Raw genomic sequence first — 18,538 nt, 5'->3', positions numbered from 1 at the left:
TGTAGTAATTTGGTGAAATGATGCTTGGAATATCAACCACCTAAGTATAATGATAGTCATTTTTCCCACTTGGGGACAGAGAAACATGGCATGGCACGTTACCAAACAACTGACTAGGCCATTGTTAGGAGCAACATCATCATTTATTTTGAGTCTGTCTCAGAACAAAAAGACCGGTAGGCCCAAGATGAAATCCCTGTTTCTTCCAGACTCTGTGCATCAATGTGAATGTTTCAGTTAATAATTAGCTTGTGTTGACTTACTAAACTAAATGTGTTTCACAATAAGCCTGATATAAGCACAGTCAATATAAAGTAATTTAACCAAGGTTGTAAAACCAGATTCAAGAAGGAGGCTCCAGGTTAGATAAATATTCAAGTGTCACATTGAGGTTTTTTTAATTTCAGTTTGTGCTGACGTGCATACAGTATTACCAAACACATTAGCAATTTAGCAAGTAATCAATTGATTGTTCAGTGCATAAAATGTCAGAATACAGTGAACAATGCTAATCATTAATTTCTGAAGCCTAATTAAACATATTATAATTGCTATTTTAGTCTTATCAAAACAAATACGTAAACATTGAGGTTTTATTTCATAGAAAACTGGGCGAAACTAGCGAATAATGAGATCTGAGAAGCAGGTACCAGTGAATTTATTTGGGCATTTTTGCTTAAACACAACTCAAACAATTGTGTGTGTGTGTGTGTTTATCTTACAAAGGCTACTTTCCATGTAAAGACTGCGTCCCCAACTGGGAGCTGATCTTTGAGTCGGTGGTTAGGGGTTAGGGGTTAGGGGTTAGGCAAGCACTGGTTATGGTTAGGCGAAGGGTAAGTCTCTAGGGAATGAATGGAATTCTATGTAATGTTCCCAAAAGTGACCTATGATGTGTGTGTGTATGTGCATGGGTGCAGTGGAAGTTCATCAAGCGTGAGCTTGATGAATGAGTTGATGAAGGACAACAATTAAGATTTGCTGTGTGTGTGTGTGATGTCATTCGTGATGACGGATCACATGCTGAGCTGCATGGATTCCCTGATCAGCCCGACGAGTGATAAACAATAAATTGTGGGAGTTCAGTCAGGGACACTTATGTCAGGAAACTGACCGTTTATAGCAAATGTTTATAGATTTGACAGGGAGGTCTCTGCTGTTTGGACAGGAGCAGCTGATGTAGCTGATGCAGGTGCAGCTACTTTATATACAGTTTGATAGTTTAGTTCAGCCATTCACAACCTAGGGGTCAGGCCCCTCCAAAGGTTCTCAAGATTAATCTGGGGAGTTGTAATATTATTGGGTATTGATTTTTTTTTTCTCTAATCTTTTATTAGTGAGAAATATTGGATAACTTGATCTCTTTGGGCCTTAAACTGTTATTTAAATGAAACTATCTGAGAACGTCTCATTGGTGGGACAACTGACAACTTAGAGAAATATAACTGAAATATGACAAGTTGTTAAGTATTGTATTGTATTGTATTTTATAAGCTTATATTGTTTTTAAATGTAAAATCACAAGTTAAAAAGTAACTACAGCTGTCAAATAAATGTAACGTGGTATAAAGTATGATATTTCTCTCTGAACTGTATTGGTATATAAGTATAAAGTATCACATACATGGTGCAAGCAAATTTCACACGTCCCATTTGCTGACAAAACATTCTTATTTTAGTTTTTGATGTGTCACAGTTTCTGTACTGACTGAAACTCTTGCCAGTTCACTTACTGTTGGTTGACCCACTTTTTTTTTTTTTTGCTTCTCTGTTATCTGGATGCAGAAGGGAAATGCAGTGAAGGGACACATTAAAAAGGAGAGCTTGCAGCTGTTGACAGCATCTTTAATCAGCCGACATCACAAAGGTCTTACCGTACTGTACATAATACTGCGGCACTTAGAGTCAGCATGCTCGTAGATACTGAGGAACCAAGATAAAGCCTTAATTCAGCATAAAAGAACACACTTTCAACAGTCCTTTTGTATCTTCACAGTACCGCACAGACTCACTTTTCCAATCTGACCAGCTTAACGTAATCTTTCAAAATACAAAAAAAGAGAAATCTTTGAATAGTCCATTTAAATTCTGTGAAGAACTGTTACTAAACATAATGTTAAACTGAGTAACATAGAGATTTCTTAAACAAATATTCAATTCTGGTCCTAGTCCATCACCCAGTTCAGTACAGAGGAGACCAATACAACATAGGATATATAACTATTCACTATACATATATACATACACACTGGTTTCCATCGGCGGTGTATCAGGTGCAGGTATCTACAGAGCCTTAATTTCAGGCGCATATAATACATAGTCATAAAATTGTAGTGCAAGCTAATTCCACATCACATATTTGAGGACAAACATGCTTTAGTTCATTTCCTTTTTTTGTGTGTGAGTGTGCTGCGATTTTTTTCCGTGCTTCTGTGTGTGTGTGTGTGTGTGTGTGTGTGTGTGTGTGAGAGTGTGTGTCAGAGAGAGAAACGAAGTGTATTAGTGTTAAAGCTAGTGTCCTTGTGTGCTCAGGTCAGTGGATTATTGTAAGCCTCTTCACTCCTTGTTGGTTGTTGATCCTTTTTGTCTGACGATAAAAGCTCAAGGAGACTCATGTGTTGCCTCATTGAGGACACACACACACACACACACACAAAAAAAAAAAACCACACTAGATTGATGAGAATTTTACCCAGGAAGTTCTTTTTCAGTCTGTAAATCCTTTTAATCCAGAAGCAGTTGCAAGATGCAGTTAAAGAGCGCAGTGAAAAATAGAAAAAAAAACTTCTAGCTTCTGTTTCTTTACAGTACCTACATTATGTGCCAGATGGCAGGATGTCATGTTTTAGTGAGGAGTAGTTTGGGGGGGGGTGGTGTTGCATTTGTGTGTGAGTTGTGCACGTGGGCTAGTGGAGGAGGAAAACGACCGAGAGAATCTTGAATCCTTAAATCACATTCTCAAACAGCTGCATGGAGTTCATGATATTCTCGTCCTGGAAAGAAAAGATAAAAGACAAAAACATTTGTCACCAGAAGTCTTAAGTAAACAATTCTTAGGTAGATTTGTTTAAAAGTTTAGACATAATACTTTTGTTTTTGTTTTTTTATCAAGTGGCCAATGTTAAAATGTAGTTTGCAGTCAAGTCTTGTGAAATTGAAAAGTTTTAATATGTTGAATATGTGCAGTAAATGGCATGTAGAGCACAGGAAAGGCCTGATCAGACTCACTGAGCATATTAAAGACTTTCTCCTTTTTGTCTAGAAAATTAGCTCTAAATTCAGTATCAGTGATTATGAATATAAATCTTCCACCATGTCCTGTTGATAACAGTGGGCCTGGAATTTGTAATTCTTCTTGGTATAGAAGAATAGCACATACACACTCATGTCACAACAGCTGCAAAGTTGCAGCAAATTAACTGACCAATGTTTGAATTTGCAGTAAATTAAACACATGGATAATCTCAAACTGAATATTCGGTTATTATCTATTAACCCCATTTGAGTCAGAACTCCACTGATGTTTACAGACTACCAAACACAACATAGGTGAGCCCACATAGTTTAATCTCTCATGAAACCAGCAGCAAAAAAAATCCCAAGTCTCCAAACAGCTTGTACATCAACATAACTCCACAGCAACAGCAAACATTTGCCTCATAATACCCACACCTATCCATTATGTCAGAAGGTAAAATCTTCCACTGTAGCCTGTAGATGTTAGGTAGAATTGTTCACCTTTTGCAGCTGTAACGACCTGTTTTTGTTTTTTAGCTACAATTTGGCAGAAAACACACAGAGACATGTCTTCAGTGGAATTGTGACTGACATCATCGTGAACAGCAGTCATGTAGATTCATGCAGGTTAGGTCTGCTGACTCACCCAAACACAAAGAAGCAAATAATAACCTAAGTCTTGCACGAAAATATTGTTTGATATCGTGTATTTGAAAGAAAAAAAATGACGTGTATGTATCATGAGTCATTTTCACCGTCAGTGTTTTATTTAAACTTAAATTCTCAAAAACCAAATTCAGCCTGAGGCGTAGTCTCTCAAAAATAAAACACTAAACCTTACTGAAGCAGTGCTGAAAATATTACATCTTTAGCTGAACAAAAAAAAAAAAAGGATTTAATTTAATGATGCAGTAAACCTCAACATGAAAATAGACTATTGTGGTTTCTATCGATCACAAAAACTACCACCAACTATAACGGGATTAAAGGTGAATTGATTTAAAAATAAGCGCATTATAATAAGAAGGGAAGAGGAAGGCTGTGGATATGATTCAGGAGGGAGAAGGGAAACATGAATGTGGATAATCTTAGTCAGTGCCTGATTAACCAGTGACACTCTGTTGTCACTGAACCAGGGTCAGTGGCTTGTTGGGCAGTATTTATGTGCATGAGTAACTGTGACTTTTTGAAAGTGCTGCTCATCTGTTTGTGTGAGCGAGTGGGTGAAAAAGTGTGAGTCACCTTCTGACAGGTCTCAATGAACTCTTCAATGGTCACTACACCATCGCGATTTTTGTCCATTTTCTGTGAGGAGAAGAAAGAAGAAAGAAAACAGGACACATAAAGACAGCATTGTTTTGGTATTTTGTCATTTTCCTAAACTTGTAGCACTGTACACTTTTTATTTGTGTGCGATCAGAACCTGGAAGAACTTGTCCACATGTTCGGAGGGCGCTTCATCTCGCACACTGGGGTAGGTGTATCTCCCCATCATGTCATAGATTGACTTCATGATCGCCAGCATCTCCTGAAGAGAAGAGGACGGAAGTGAAAGAGTTTAACTATTATAACTATTTGTTGTTTTCCACCCACGATAAGTTCAAATGTACAAAGCTCTAAGCTACACCACATGAATGAAACTAACTTTACGGACACGGACAAAACAAGATTAAACATGGCATCTCCCATGAATGATACAGCACAACCAGAAAGACACTTACTTTGGTTTGAGTTGAAATTGCAGAGCATAGACTTAACATTACATTACCCTGAATATAATTTAGAAAAGCCAGAATGTAATGACACATAGATGATTAATGCTCATTTCATTTCATTTCAATTTAACAAATTATAAAATGTTGGAATTATACGTTGAGTAGACCAACTTTTCATTGTCAAAAAGTTGCGTATCCGATAACCCACATGTACCTCTTTGGTGATGTAGCCATCTTTATTAATGTCGTAGAGGTTAAAAGCCCAGTTGAGCTTCTCAGTGACTGAACCTCGGAGCAACACTGACAGGCCGATGACAAAGTCCTCGAAGCGGATTGAACCGTTTCTGTCAATGTCAAAAGCGTTGAACAGGAAGTGAGCGTAGGTGGTTGCATCTGTGGGAAAAAACGGGAAATGTAAGTAGTGCACGCTAACTTCTCGACTACACCCTGTCCTCAAGCTTGATGCGGAAATAGAACTATTATTTTGACACAACCTGCTGCACTTCAGGAGTCGAATTAGGAGCTAGGAACATTATGGGAAACACTTAACAGGGGTCAGAGGGGTGTTAGCTACTTTATCTATCATAGGTTGTGCTGAACTCTGTTTGGTGCATTTAACTTCACTGCAATCTGTTATAATGTAGAATAACGTGAACTTGGCTGTTGATTGGGAAGAGCTCTTTAGGGAGACAATGTTCAATTCATACTAATCCCTACAATTTTGTTCAATGTTGTCTTTATAACACTGGGGCTTTTACAAGGTTAATGACTGAGTATACTATATATAACAATACAGTATAGTAATGACTATAAAGTATTTAAAACTAGCTGCACATCAACCAGCTACAACAGTAAGAGGTTGCTTATATATTTATGGACCAGTAACAATAATCCAATAATATAATCTACTAATCTAATATAATGAAAGGAGGCACTCTATAGTGCTTTTACTTTTGATACTTTAAGTAGATTTTGCTGAAAATATTTCTGTAGTATGATTTTGAATGCAGGTCTTTTACTTGTATTTTGTAAAATGATGTATTATTACTTTAACTTAGGAATTTACTTCTTCCACCATTGTAATGATCCAAAATATTAACTATTTTTGATCATGCAAGAAAATGAACCAACTCTGAAACGATCCATCCCCTAATAAGTTATCATAGTCTCTAACAAGACAGAACAGGAGAGGAGAGATTGTTTTAACATCTAACCTCCTTGGGGAAAGAACTGAGAATAGATGGACTTGAATGTCTCCTCATCGACCAACCCACTGGGACACTCCTGCTCGAGAGAGGTAGAAAAAAAGAGATATATATTAGAATAATTCAAATCTATATAAAGCATAATGATGGCGGAAAAGCAATTAAGACCGTCTCAGCTGCCGGCAGCCAGACGTACATTCTTAAAGCCTCGATAGAGAGACTGAAGCTCCTTCCTGGTGAACTTGGTCTGAGCCTGCAGCTGGTCCAGCCCCTCCGGCTGGTGACGCACCGTCGACAGCTCCAAATCACTGTCGCTGCTGTCTGTGGGAGAAAGAGAGCAGGACAGAAAGGGGTGGATAGACAGACGGGAAGAGAGAGAGAAGCAGGAAAGAGAGAAGCAATGTAGAGAGAGAGAGAGAGAGAAAGATGGAGAGAAAAAGAAGGAGGATGGGGCAGACATTGAGTGTGTGATGCAGGTCAACATTTGGGGAGGGGTGGGATCACACATTCAACAGGGAGGCATTTGTTATAGAGGAGGCGGGGAGAACGTGTGAGCTTCAGAGAGAGGTTTAGCAAAAAACTGCAGAGGAGCAAAAGGCAGGCAAACAAGGGAGTAAAAAAGAAGAGGAGGTACTTTCTTTATGGTGGAAATTTCACCAAACAAATATCGTTTTGTTCTTTAAAAAAAAAAAGAAAAAAAAAAAAAAGCCACTGCAGAAAATCTGAATTTGAGAAAATCAATTAAAAACGACTTTTTTTTTTTTTTTTTTTACTCACAGAGCAAATCACAAATACACAATCAAGTGTCACGGTGTTATTGGTTTCGAGTTCACACACACTAAGAGAAAGCACTGCACGGCTGGGAGAAGGAAAACATTCAAAAAAAAAAAGGAGGGAAGTTTTCTCCAAGTATAGTTTGGGTTTCTATGGTTACCATACTCACCATCTTTACACAGAGAGAACAGAAGAGGAGGAGGGGTGTTGACACCAAGATGGAGTGAAAGAGAGTAAATGGAGAACAGTGGGAGAGTTGATAGTAAGAGGAAGAAAAAAAAAAACAAAGATAACAAGTCAAGTCACTGAGTCACTGAGAGGATTGTACAGTGAGCGCTGAGCAAGTTATTCTGATTAAACATCCAGAGGAGACATAATAAACTGTGAAACATCAACCAAAACAGACTAAGAGTTGAGGCAGGAGGTGATCCACTCTTATGTAATATTGCATTGTTCCTTTAGGGTTCATTTAAAACAATAAGACAGTGCAGTCCCGCACAAAGTGAGAAAGAGACAGCAGGAGACGACCTCTGACCTTCTTCACCAGATGAATTCTCCCATTGAGAAAATGGGACCATGTGTAAAATCAGAAGTAAGTCTCCTATGTTTCTATTGTAAACAAATTACTAAGTGATGACCAAACTATATATTTTTTTCATTTAGCATGAAATTTATTCTTAACCTTGGAAACAATATTTTGACAAAAATCTATCTTGTATCTACATTTAACATCACTTCTATGTAATGGTGCACTCATGTCATATTATCATAACTGGCTTGACCTACTTTTGAATGTGAATTTCCAAGGCATAATTAAAACAGGGAAACTCACATACATCAGATGAAGACTGACCGATACATTAGTGGGCTGATTTCTTCAGCTCATACAAATCTCATTGCAGATAAATCAGTATTGGTGTTTATAATGGCAGATAAGTAGGAAGAAATGAAAGTAATATAAAGCCACAGATAAGTGCTTCAGCTATTTTACTGCGACCAGTGTGACTCCACTGTTGGCAGCTAGCTAAAGCCATGGCTTGTGAGTGGAAGACAGCTAATGAGCGGACAACATAATGGTGTTAATATTCTGCCAAAACGACATAATGGCAAATATACCTGCGATTTGCATGTCTGAACATTTTAAAGATGTGACACAGTGCCTTTATAGAATTAACGCTAACAGCTTAGCTAAAGTCTGACCATCACATTTCAAAGCAAACGGCTAGAACTGGTAATATTTAGGGGATTATCAGACCAGCTGAAAAACCCTAGAAATGAACGTGTTTCAGACACTCCCCATGCTCCCCTCCGGATCCGAATAAAAAAAACATTATGTCTGTGTTTCTGTTTACTGACAGGGTAAGGTTAGGGGAAAGATTGTGGCTTTGATGAGTGTTGTGAACTTTTTCTGTATTAAACACGATCACGATCTTTCCCTGACCTTAACAAATGCTGTGAGTCCCTAAACACAACCATAAAAAAGGTTCATAATGCTGCCGTCACTATCAGTGGATATTATGGCGGGACACAAATAGTTCTCAGTGATAAATTCAGTATTAACATTTTTGCAACTTGTGAAATTTGTTAACCAACATTATAATAAAAGAACATGCAATCAGTCTGTAACCTTCTTTCTAAACCTATTTGCTGTGTTTGTTAGTTGTGTGTAAGTGTTGTAATGTATGTACTGATCGGTTAAGATGTCGTGAAACGAGCAGTAACACTTTGTTGGTGCTGGTTGTCGAATATTACCAGCCCTATTCTTCAAAGTCTAATTCATTTTTCCATAATAGCCTTTGAAATTATCTCGCAATCGAATCCCATTTAAACAAAAAAACAACTTTATTATTTACATCCTTTGTGGTTGTCTCATCTTTGTTAGCACTTCGACTCTTCTCATGATTCATATATATGCAGACGACATTCACAAACAAGATTAAAGTAAAGGAAAGTAAAAGCTCTCCATCCTCCTCCTCCTCCTCCTCCTCCTCCTCCTCAGTGCCCCTCTCCCTGGTTGTCTCACCGGTCTCGGTGATGTCGATCAGGCCCAGCAGGTGCATGAGTTTGAGGAACATGATCACCAGGCAGACGATCCCAACTGTCTGCAGACCCTCCGTCTCCCACCTCACACTCATCTTCCCCTCGTCTTCTATCTTTTCTTCCACGGTCCTTTCTTTCCTTTTACCCTCTACTACATTATCGGTTTTTCTACACACCTCTCCTTCAGTCCTCCCTTCCCGTCTCTGAAACAGCGTCACTCACTCATCACTTTTTCTGTCACAGTTTTTTCCCGCAGTTTCTGTTACTCTATATAAGTCTCTCCTTCCACCTTGTTAATTGATTGCCTTTTTCCCCCCGTGCTCTCTCCTGCTCTAATGGATCTTTCAGGATATTTTCCTCAACTAAGAGCAGGGTCTGACGGTCTTTTTTTAAGGTCAAATGGATCAGATTATTGCTGTAAAAATGCCTTCAAAGAGCGAGCGAGAGAGAGACAGAAGGAGAGAAAAAAAAATCTGGACCAATACGATAATCCATGGAAAATCCAAGCAAATGAAAAGCAAGCTCAGATACTCTCACATCACATTCTTTTTTTGGCAAAAGCAGTTGGTTTGGGATTCCTCCAGTGTAAATTATTCCTCTAATGGACGACAAAACTCTCATCAAAGATCCAGACGACGTCCAACATTTATCCACTGAGCGCTGACTGAGTGACTGAACTCCTCTATATCCTCCCTCCATCTCGCATCCTAGTTTCTGATAATTAACCTGTGAACTCCTGAGGAACCAGGGGAGAGCTACAATTCTCCCATTTTCATCAAAACAATTACATAAAAGACAGCAAACACGTCGAGGCACTGAGAACCGCAGCTTTAAATGGATTGCACTAAAAGAGGTTTTTAACTCTTTTTGCTAAATGTGACATACAGAAAACAATTTGCCTTTAAGGAACCAGAGAGGGGGTGGCAAAGGTCAACAGGTGTCCTGAATCCCATTTCCCCAGTCAGCTCTGTGATCCACTTTCTAATTGTTCCCCTGACTCTCCTGGGGTCCGTAACACAGATTTAATGCTGCATTAACTCAGTGGATTCCTGTCACACTCTCATACTCATGTAATAACGGGAAACAGCGAGCAAACGCTCCCTCGGGTCCTGTGACACTTGTTCAAAACTCATTTCATTGTCTCATCTTGGAGGAGAGGCTGCTGATTCTCCGTAGTGGAGACTAATGAAACAACAGGAACAGAGACGGTGCGCAGGCACACGCATTAAACTGAGATTTACAATGTGAACAGGTAGCCTAACGTCATCCCACAGGGAGAAAATTCCTCTTTCTCTCTATTCACAATTAAGATCCTTTGCCCCACAGATATGGTGCCCCACCAAGTATGTGAAATATTTACCCAATCTCAAACAGAGAGAGAGAGAGAGAGAGAGAGAGAGAGAGAGAGAGAGAGAGATTGACCGAAATAGATAATCACCACAAAATTTTACTTCAGTACTTGAGTAAATGCACATACAGCATGTGGCCTGAGAGGGGAGACCACTTGCTGCTGGTCCTTAAGCCCGTTGCTGTGAGTGCACAGTGATAACTGAAGGCAAGTCAGCTGAACATAACAACATCTTTATCAATTTATTTGATAACTTTAGATCTGTTTCGCGCTCACTCTGACTGTCACTGTGGTCTACACTTTCGAGACCTTGTGTAAACAAAGTCATGCTCACGATCCCTGAAGTGGAAAGCAGGGCTAACATCCGGTCCATCCTCTTTGCCTTTCTCATCTCAGAGAGCAAAAGAAAATGATGTATGATGTATTGTTACATGTTTAGATAAGACTGTATTTGATCCCGAGGGGGAGACTCACAAGGGGGGGGTCATGTGTCGTTATGGTTATCAGAGGAGGACCTAAATGCAGACACACACAAAGGCAGGTAAATGCAATAAAGGCACTTTGATAAGTGAACAAAAGCTGGTTTCCAGGCAGACGGGTGGATAAACAGGAGTTCAGGAAGGCAGGGCAAGAAGGAAACTAAACTCAGGTGATCTAAACTCAGGTAGCTAAACACAGGGTAATACTCGAACATGTACAGGAACAAAAGCCAGCAACCGACAAAGGCTGACAATAAACACTGTGTGGAGCTAATCAGGAGACTAGAAACAGGTGTGTAGGTTGGCAGGGAAACTCAGGTGATTACTAACAGACATCAGGTGACAAAGAAAAGTGATGGGGAAAAAAACACAAAAAACACAAAGGCAGGAAGTAAAGCCACAACAGACACATAAGGGAAGCAATTTCAAAATAAAACAGGAAATAACACAGGAAGGAGTCCAGGAAGTCACACAGGGGTTGATCATGACAGAAATACTACCTGTAAATACTTTCCTTTAGAGATACCACTCATCAGTCGGTACATTATGAAGATATTCAGAGCATAATCTACTCCTCGAACTTGTTGTAGTATTTCAGACTATTAAAGTTAAAACTGTTTAATGATTTATGCTAGTGGATATTTAGGTGCTAAGGGTGAGTTTTTGTTTAAACATCTGCCTCAGGGAAGCTATTCACAACCACTGATAAAGATCCCCCTATGGGCATGTGTAGGGGGGGGCAGTCGGAGGTAACAGAGGTAGATAATTGGTAATTTATATGTATATATTAACTGTCTTCCTTTGAGCGTGCTGAGCTTTAGGTCACACTCAAGGTTGGAGTCAGATGGGAAGGAGGAAGCCAGCGGAGCCAATCAGAAGACGACAAAACGCACGTGCACATTTCTTTGTTTGTACTTGTATAAATACACTGGATCAGGGAAAGTTAGTTTGTCAGACTGTGGACTGACCAACACTTGTTATTGGTTAGGAAAAGGCACATCTGATCCAGAATTCTGTAATTGTTCATTGCTTGCTGAAAAGATTCACTAAACAATTTGAACTAAATTCTTTGGTGTGGACATTCACCGGTCTTTTGAGTATTTTGAACACTGCACTCACCGCGTGGGGGTGAGAGTTTTTTTCTCTAAACAGCAAAAGCTCCGTCAAACTGTAGAACAACTCTATGCTATTCTCTCAACCTAAGCAAGGAATAGTAGGGATCTTGTCTTTATGTGTATTGTGTTTATTATTGGTAAAAATTTTGGTTTTTTTAAATCTTGGGTTCGTAAGAGTTTTTCAAAATGCTTTCACTTCAGGTTCAGAAACTAGATGGAAGGTTGTTTCTATTATCCTGGTAGAAATAAATGGCTAAATGCAGTTTTTGCCCATAAACGCACATTATAAGAAATCGGTTAATTTATTTGGAAAAAAAACAGATGAACAAATGAAACAACTTTTTTCCTTCCCATCTCTCTGTTCAGTATATTGATGTTATTCACTAAAATATCCTGCACGAGAGTCAAATGTGGAGTAAAAATACCAGATATCGGTATCAGAGAGCCTCAGAATAGGGCTCGTACATCTCTAAAGACAAGGCTACTTCATGGCATTGATGCCATCCCAAAATAGGACTGAGCTGGACTGAACCCAAAATCGACATCAGAGCAGAGAGGACCAGAGTGAAACAACAATCAAAGGCCAACGGTTTCATCTGAGATCAGATCATTTAACTGGATTTTAAACACGCACACATGTGTGGACAAACGAATTCAAGTCTGTGCACACACAGTGAGTGTGAAGTTGTGCATTTATTTTGTAGAGCAAAATCTGAAGGATCATTTCTTCAGTGCTGATGATATAAATAATGCAACAAATAAACTATTAGAGCTTATTGACCTGCTGACTGATAAAGGGCATCTAATGTACCGCAGCTAAATATGGAAATTCTGAGTGCACAGTATCAAAATGGATTTTAATGTGTTTTAAGACATTCAAAAATATGCTGCTTAAATATTGATTTGTCTGATACACACATCTTACGTTATATTAAAATGAATATCTTTCAGTTTTTAGTTTAAATTGTAAATAATTAGCTACAGGGCTACTTGTAAAATGTCAGCTCTTCTTGATGTCATTACATCCTCCTTGATTCCCAGAAATATTACTAAGCACATGACCACAGTATCCTCAGTAACTCCGACCCTGATGGAGCTGTAGATCTTCCTTTAACAGACAAGAAATATAGGCAACTACAAAATGCCTCCTAAACTTCCCCAGAACTGAATCAGCACCACAGTGAGAGTCTCGATAACAACTGTGATCATCACAAGGCTGATGTTCAAAGCAGGGCTGCTACAAGTCGTTGAAGAAGAATTCAGATGTTTTACTTAAGTTAAAGATATACAAAAAAGTAAAAGTTTTGCATTCATAATCCTACTCCAGTAAAAGTAAAAGTACAGAGGAGTTGAGAGTAAAATGTACTTAAACTAAAAGGTCTGGTTCTGGTTCAGAAACATGGCACCTGGAAATTATATTATTATATACTTTATTGTTAATCTTAATGTTGTAGCTGCTCGAGGTGAATCTAGTTTTAATATGTTAATATACAGTTAATGGTTCCCAAACTAGGGGTCGGGTCCCTCCAAAGGGTCACAAAATAAATCTGAGGGGTCATGAGATGATTAATGGGAGAGGGGAAAAAACAAACAACAAAGTTTTGATATTATAATATAATTTTACCTTTTGCTCTTTTGATAATGACTGAATAGTTTTACTTTACCTATATCTTGGCCGTGAACAGTTATTTTAAAAGAAACCACGTGAAATGTGTCTGAAATTTGTGTCCATGACACGACAGCTCCTGCTGCTTTTTTTTTAATAGCAGTTTACAAACTCAGAAGACTGGGAACCACTAGTTTGCTCTATCTGTATTGTACTTCATTAACCGATCATATATTGCTCCAGTTACTCCAGCTGATAAATGTAGATACAAACACCTCAAAACTGTGATTAAGCACAATACTTGAGTAGATGTAGAGTTACTTTCCTCCACTGACTCCTGTTTTAAATCTATTTCTATCCAAAGCCAGTCAGCAAAGAGCGCAACATCTGGACTTTTGAATATCCCAACATGAAGAGAGGTGAACATGTAAAGAAAAGCAAAAGACGCCTTAAACTGACAATATCCGCTGCCAAATAGTTGAAGCAGGTGAGTTAATGACACTGTAGTTAGTAAATTAGTCCCGTTGGGAGATGATGGAGTAATGAAGTGGCAGGAATGGGGATGAAGACATATGAGGAGAAATTCGGAGGCTACTGAGGGATGGCCAGTGTCCTTCAGGGTCCTGGAGGAGTACTCCAGGCTCCATATTTAGGCGGTCTCAGAGAAAGCCTGTTCGATACTGCATGTATAATTGATGTGAAGTAATGCTAAACCGAGGTGTGGGCCCTGCCACAGCAGGAGGAGAAGAAAGAGGAGGACAAGGTTGGGGGGGGGGGGGGGGGGGGGGGGCACTATTGGAACAACTAAAGATTGGAGAGATTCAGAGGAATGAGGAATGATAAATTATGAAAGGGCATTACTGATGTTTTTGTTGTATTTATTACTTATGATGCTGGGCCATAAGAGAACCACTAATGTGCCGACTGGAGCCTTCCTGCTGTAATTGTCTTGGCAAACTGACTGCAGGCCACTCTGACTGGCTGGCCTTCAGCCCAAACCTTTAATCAAAGGGAACTGCATCATTCAAAGAGCAGTATCTGATGTCTCTTTTACAGTCCCAAATGCACACAGTCTATTGGCCCATCAATGTTTTATGGTATATCCCTTAGTAGGCAAAATAAAACATCCCATTAACCTCTTTCCACTCTGATGCCATAGATTTGCTGACAGCCCAGAATTAATATTACATTTACAAACATCAAAACATACTTTCAAACTAATTCTATTTTATGAATTAATTCTATTCTATTCTATTCTATCTATTTCATTTTGTTTGTTCGGTTGTTTTTTCTACCTGATTACTTGGTAGAGAGTTGACAGTGATCGAGGCGAGAGAGCCAGGAGAGATGATCCGCAATAGTGATCCCTAGTCGGACTGAAAGCGGGGGGCATTGTTTCTACACGGTCAGCCCCATAGACCACTTTTCCACTCTTTATTTTATTCATTTATTTTTACAGGGGCAATGTACACTGATCACAACAAGTCCTCCAATCTGAATGACAATATAGCTCACCACCATTCGTCTCATTGGTCAATACTAGTGTCACTGTAAGCCCAAAACCAACTGTTGTGCCTAGGCCAGCTAAGTTATAACGTGTTATACACCATTTATTGAATGTTTATATAGTGCTTAAACGGGAGCTTAAAGTATCAACTGCAGTAGTAAGTCATAATAAGTACAGTATAGTATAGTAGATAACAGTATCACCACTACAGGTACTTAGCCAGTAAAGGGGCCTCGGGTGGGCCCTTACCTTCAAACGAGGACATGGGCTCCAGGATGCCAAACTGCTTGAGAACTGCCATGAAGAGGATGATGACCACTCCGATGGCAAACAGCTCCATTCCCTGAATCCCCATGACTGCAGCACAGGGGGAGCCCGCTCAGGGCCAAGCCAACACGAGAAGGCCTGGCCTCAGGGAGGAAGGAAGGAAGCCCAGGCTGGCCCGAGTAATGCGGGGCCAGGCTAGTCAACAACAAGTGTTTTCAACAGAGATGAACCAAGATGTGACAGGAACCAGTCTGGGTGGTAGGTGACTGCATGGGTTTGTTTCCAGGCCCAGGACACAGCACGAGAACCAGGCCAGCAAGCTGGATGAAGGCTGCTCCAATGTCAACACTGATGCTGAAGTGGAAAATATGTGGAAGTCGACATATATGGAAAACCTCCCTCTGTGGACCCATGAGGGAAAATAGGGGTTGTGTCATGAACCATTTATCACAGCGCATTAAAGGAGACGTTTAGAGTCACTTTTCAGTCTTTCTTCCCGCATGCACTCTGAGGAGCTCAGACTGGCAAAGACGCAAGTTACTGCTCATCCTCTTAATCCAAACAGCTATTATCATCATTCACGTCATAGTTTACACTCGTAAATCACATCTTGGTTTTAGATGAAAATGTTGTTTGGGAAAAGCAAACAGTTTGGTGCAGCCTCTGTGTCCATTTTCATTTTCCTACGCTCCCACTAGGCAGGAGAGAGTCCGGTTGAATGCAAGCAATTTATTGAAATACAGAACAGAGAACAGAACATGAAATACTCAAGTCTTCTCATCTTCCATGCCATAAAATGGCAAAATGACATTAGCAGTTGTAGATAAATTACCCCATTATATTCGCCAACCACACAAGCAGTTTCTGAAACCTCAGCTCTAGAACATACTATAAACAATCTGTATCTGCAAGCTGAGGGCAATCCGACTATGTAGTCTCTGCGACATCTGCAATAATATTCACAGTAACAATATTCAGGATGAGACAATCTCCTAAAACAGACCTGTCAGTCAAGATAAAAAAAGCAGACTTCCATGCATAATGAAACCTTGGTAGAACAAAGCTGTACTGTCCAAATAATCCAAAAACAAAAAGTAACGTATTTACTTATGGGACTTGTGACATTTTAAATCAGCTAAGTAACCCCTTGTTCTGCTTTCTCATGCTGTATTTCTCTTGGTAATCCTTTGCTCCACCAAACACCTTTCAGGACGGACTTACAGATAGTTAAATTCGGGTTCTGTGTTGTTGTCCCGCCTGATTCAGTCCACTTCGCTGTTCGTCCAAATCCAGGTCCAGATATGGAAGAGTATGGCTCTGGAGAGAAGGCACTTAGAGCAGCAGCAGCAGCAGCAGCAGCAGCAGCAGCAGCTGTGTCCAGGGAGGGAAATCCTGAGAAACTGAGAGGAGCTATGGGGAATGAAACCTCCTCCCCCGGTGTCTACCTCCTCCGCACATACTTTGCCATCACTCCCCGGTCTCTGCCGCTTTCTGAACGTATCTGTTGCTGCTTGTAGTTGCAACTTTTCCTCCCTCGACTCACTCAGTCAGCACTTGCTCCCAGCCGAGGTTTAAAACTGAAGTGCCCTTAAACCTTCCACCCATCTTGTCCTTCTTGTGGTCTCTCCTTACTCCACTGCACTCCTCCTTTTCTTCGTCTGTCCATCTGATTTGCTTTTGCGCCCTGGAGCTTGCCACCTCCTCCTCCTCCTCCTCTTCCCGCTGTCATTCCATAACTTTGGCCAACCGCAGACTTTCTCTCCTCCTCTGCTCGGTTTCTTCTTTCCTCTAAAAACTGTCCCTTCTTTCTCCACCACATCACCTCTTTGTCTTCTCTCTCTACTTCCAGAGGCTTTGTGTTTGTATTGCATCTTTTTGTCATCTCTGTGATCATTCGGTGTCTCTTTGTGGTCATTTTTTGTCTTTATAGTTGTTTTGCCTATTTTTGTGTTTGCTTTGCCCTACTTCTTACCTTATCATTTTATGTCTGATATTAGTCATTTTGCATCTCTTTGTGGTCATTTAGTGTCTATTTTTAAGTTGTTGTGTGTCTCATTTTTGTCGGTTTGCGTCTCGGCCTGCGTCTAATGTTGTGTCTCTTTGTGTTTTCATTTGATTTACTTTCCAACAGGAAGTGCTTCATACAGAGTTTCTGATCCAGGGGCCCTGAACCTGTACTCCATCTATGATACTAACAAGCCAACTACCTCTCACCTTCTGACTCTGGCGAAGGGGAGAGGGCAGCCACAGTGATGCCACCCCCCCCTCCCCCAGACAAACCTCAGGCCCTGCCCCCGTTACCCAGATATGTTTAGTGTGGGCATGCACACGTACACACTCGCACACAGAGATCAAATAGCAGGGACACCCCACCTCCCCCGCTCTCTAACTCCTCTGCAGCCCCTCTGCTTTCATCTATGTTTATCTTTCCTCTGCGAACCAAAGACATTCAAGTGTCTGAATGAAGAAGAATCCTGAATGTTATAATATAAATATATTGCTAAATTAGGAATTTCTCAAAATTGTCACGATTCATGAGAGTATGTGCAAAAGTTTAACATAGATGACACGCAAGAACATTATTAGTGTGTGTGAGCATGGGTGTGTGTAAAGTGTCGTCTGGTTGTATGTTGTATGTTTAGCAGGTCAAGAGAGGATAACTGATGACTCTGCACTTGCTAATGCATCAAGATAAGATGAGGAATGGAGATATGTGTGTGTGTGTGTGTGTGTGTGTGTCTGTCTGTCTGTCCGCGTGTGTGTGTGTGTGTGTGTGTGTCTCTGTCTGTCTTTCTGTCTGTCTGTCCGTGTGTTTGTCTGTGTGTGTGTGTGTGTGTGTGTATGCATTGACTTGGTTGGAGATAGGAGACACAGATGGGAGGCCAGAGTGAGAGAAATCAATACCTTTGTGGTGAAGTGGTGTTGGTGGCGGAGCTTACCCCCTTTTTTTCTCCTCTTCGTACATTTTATTAGAAAAAAGTCGACCATCTAAGTCAACCATTAATCATAAAATCACAAATCTATTTTCAGTCTCTACTGCTACTGCTGCTTAATAAGTGAGTGTTGGGAGCGATCTTTACGGCGGATGAATCAGCCTGAAGGTCAAATTTACATTTCAGTTGCCAGTTTGTGGGGGAATAGTGGATCAAGTGACAGGCATTCACACACTAAAACACACAACTCACCATGCATGTAGGTATCTCTGTGCATACTGATGTTTTAGGAATGTGTGTGTGTGTGTTTGG

General features: G+C 40.1%; 1 protein-coding gene across 3 annotated transcripts in view; it reads right to left on the bottom strand.

Moving 5' to 3' along the window:
• Positions 1–1,828: 1,828 nt before the first annotated feature.
• Positions 1,829–18,538, bottom strand: part of kcnip3b (Kv channel interacting protein 3b, calsenilin) — a 50,882-nt gene continuing 34,172 nt past the window's right edge. Inside the window, exons 1-7 of one of the 3 annotated variants that reach the window (XM_056377370.1) lie at positions 15,276–16,927; positions 6,354–6,478; positions 6,167–6,236; positions 5,167–5,345; positions 4,661–4,765; positions 4,480–4,542; positions 1,829–2,993 (exon numbers count right to left, since the gene is read on the bottom strand). In XM_056377370.1, the coding sequence (XP_056233345.1) occupies positions 2,946–2,993; positions 4,480–4,542; positions 4,661–4,765; positions 5,167–5,345; positions 6,167–6,236; positions 6,354–6,478; positions 15,276–15,381 (696 nt within the window). In that variant the 5' untranslated portion in view covers positions 15,382–16,927 and the 3' untranslated portion in view covers positions 1,829–2,945. Of the gene's footprint in view, positions 2,994–4,479; positions 4,543–4,660; positions 4,766–5,166; positions 5,346–6,166; positions 6,237–6,353; positions 6,479–8,954; positions 9,632–15,275; positions 16,928–18,538 lie in introns of those variants that run through there. The other 2 variants (XM_056377369.1, XM_056377368.1) reach the window with 2 other exon arrangements.

This window comes from Seriola aureovittata, chromosome 5 (assembly GCF_021018895.1).
Source record: "Seriola aureovittata isolate HTS-2021-v1 ecotype China chromosome 5, ASM2101889v1, whole genome shotgun sequence".
NCBI classification, from domain to species: Eukaryota; Metazoa; Chordata; class Actinopteri; order Carangiformes; family Carangidae; genus Seriola; species Seriola aureovittata.
The sequence above is the reverse complement of the archived record's forward strand: the minus strand, read 5'-3'. Positions and strand labels throughout refer to the sequence as shown.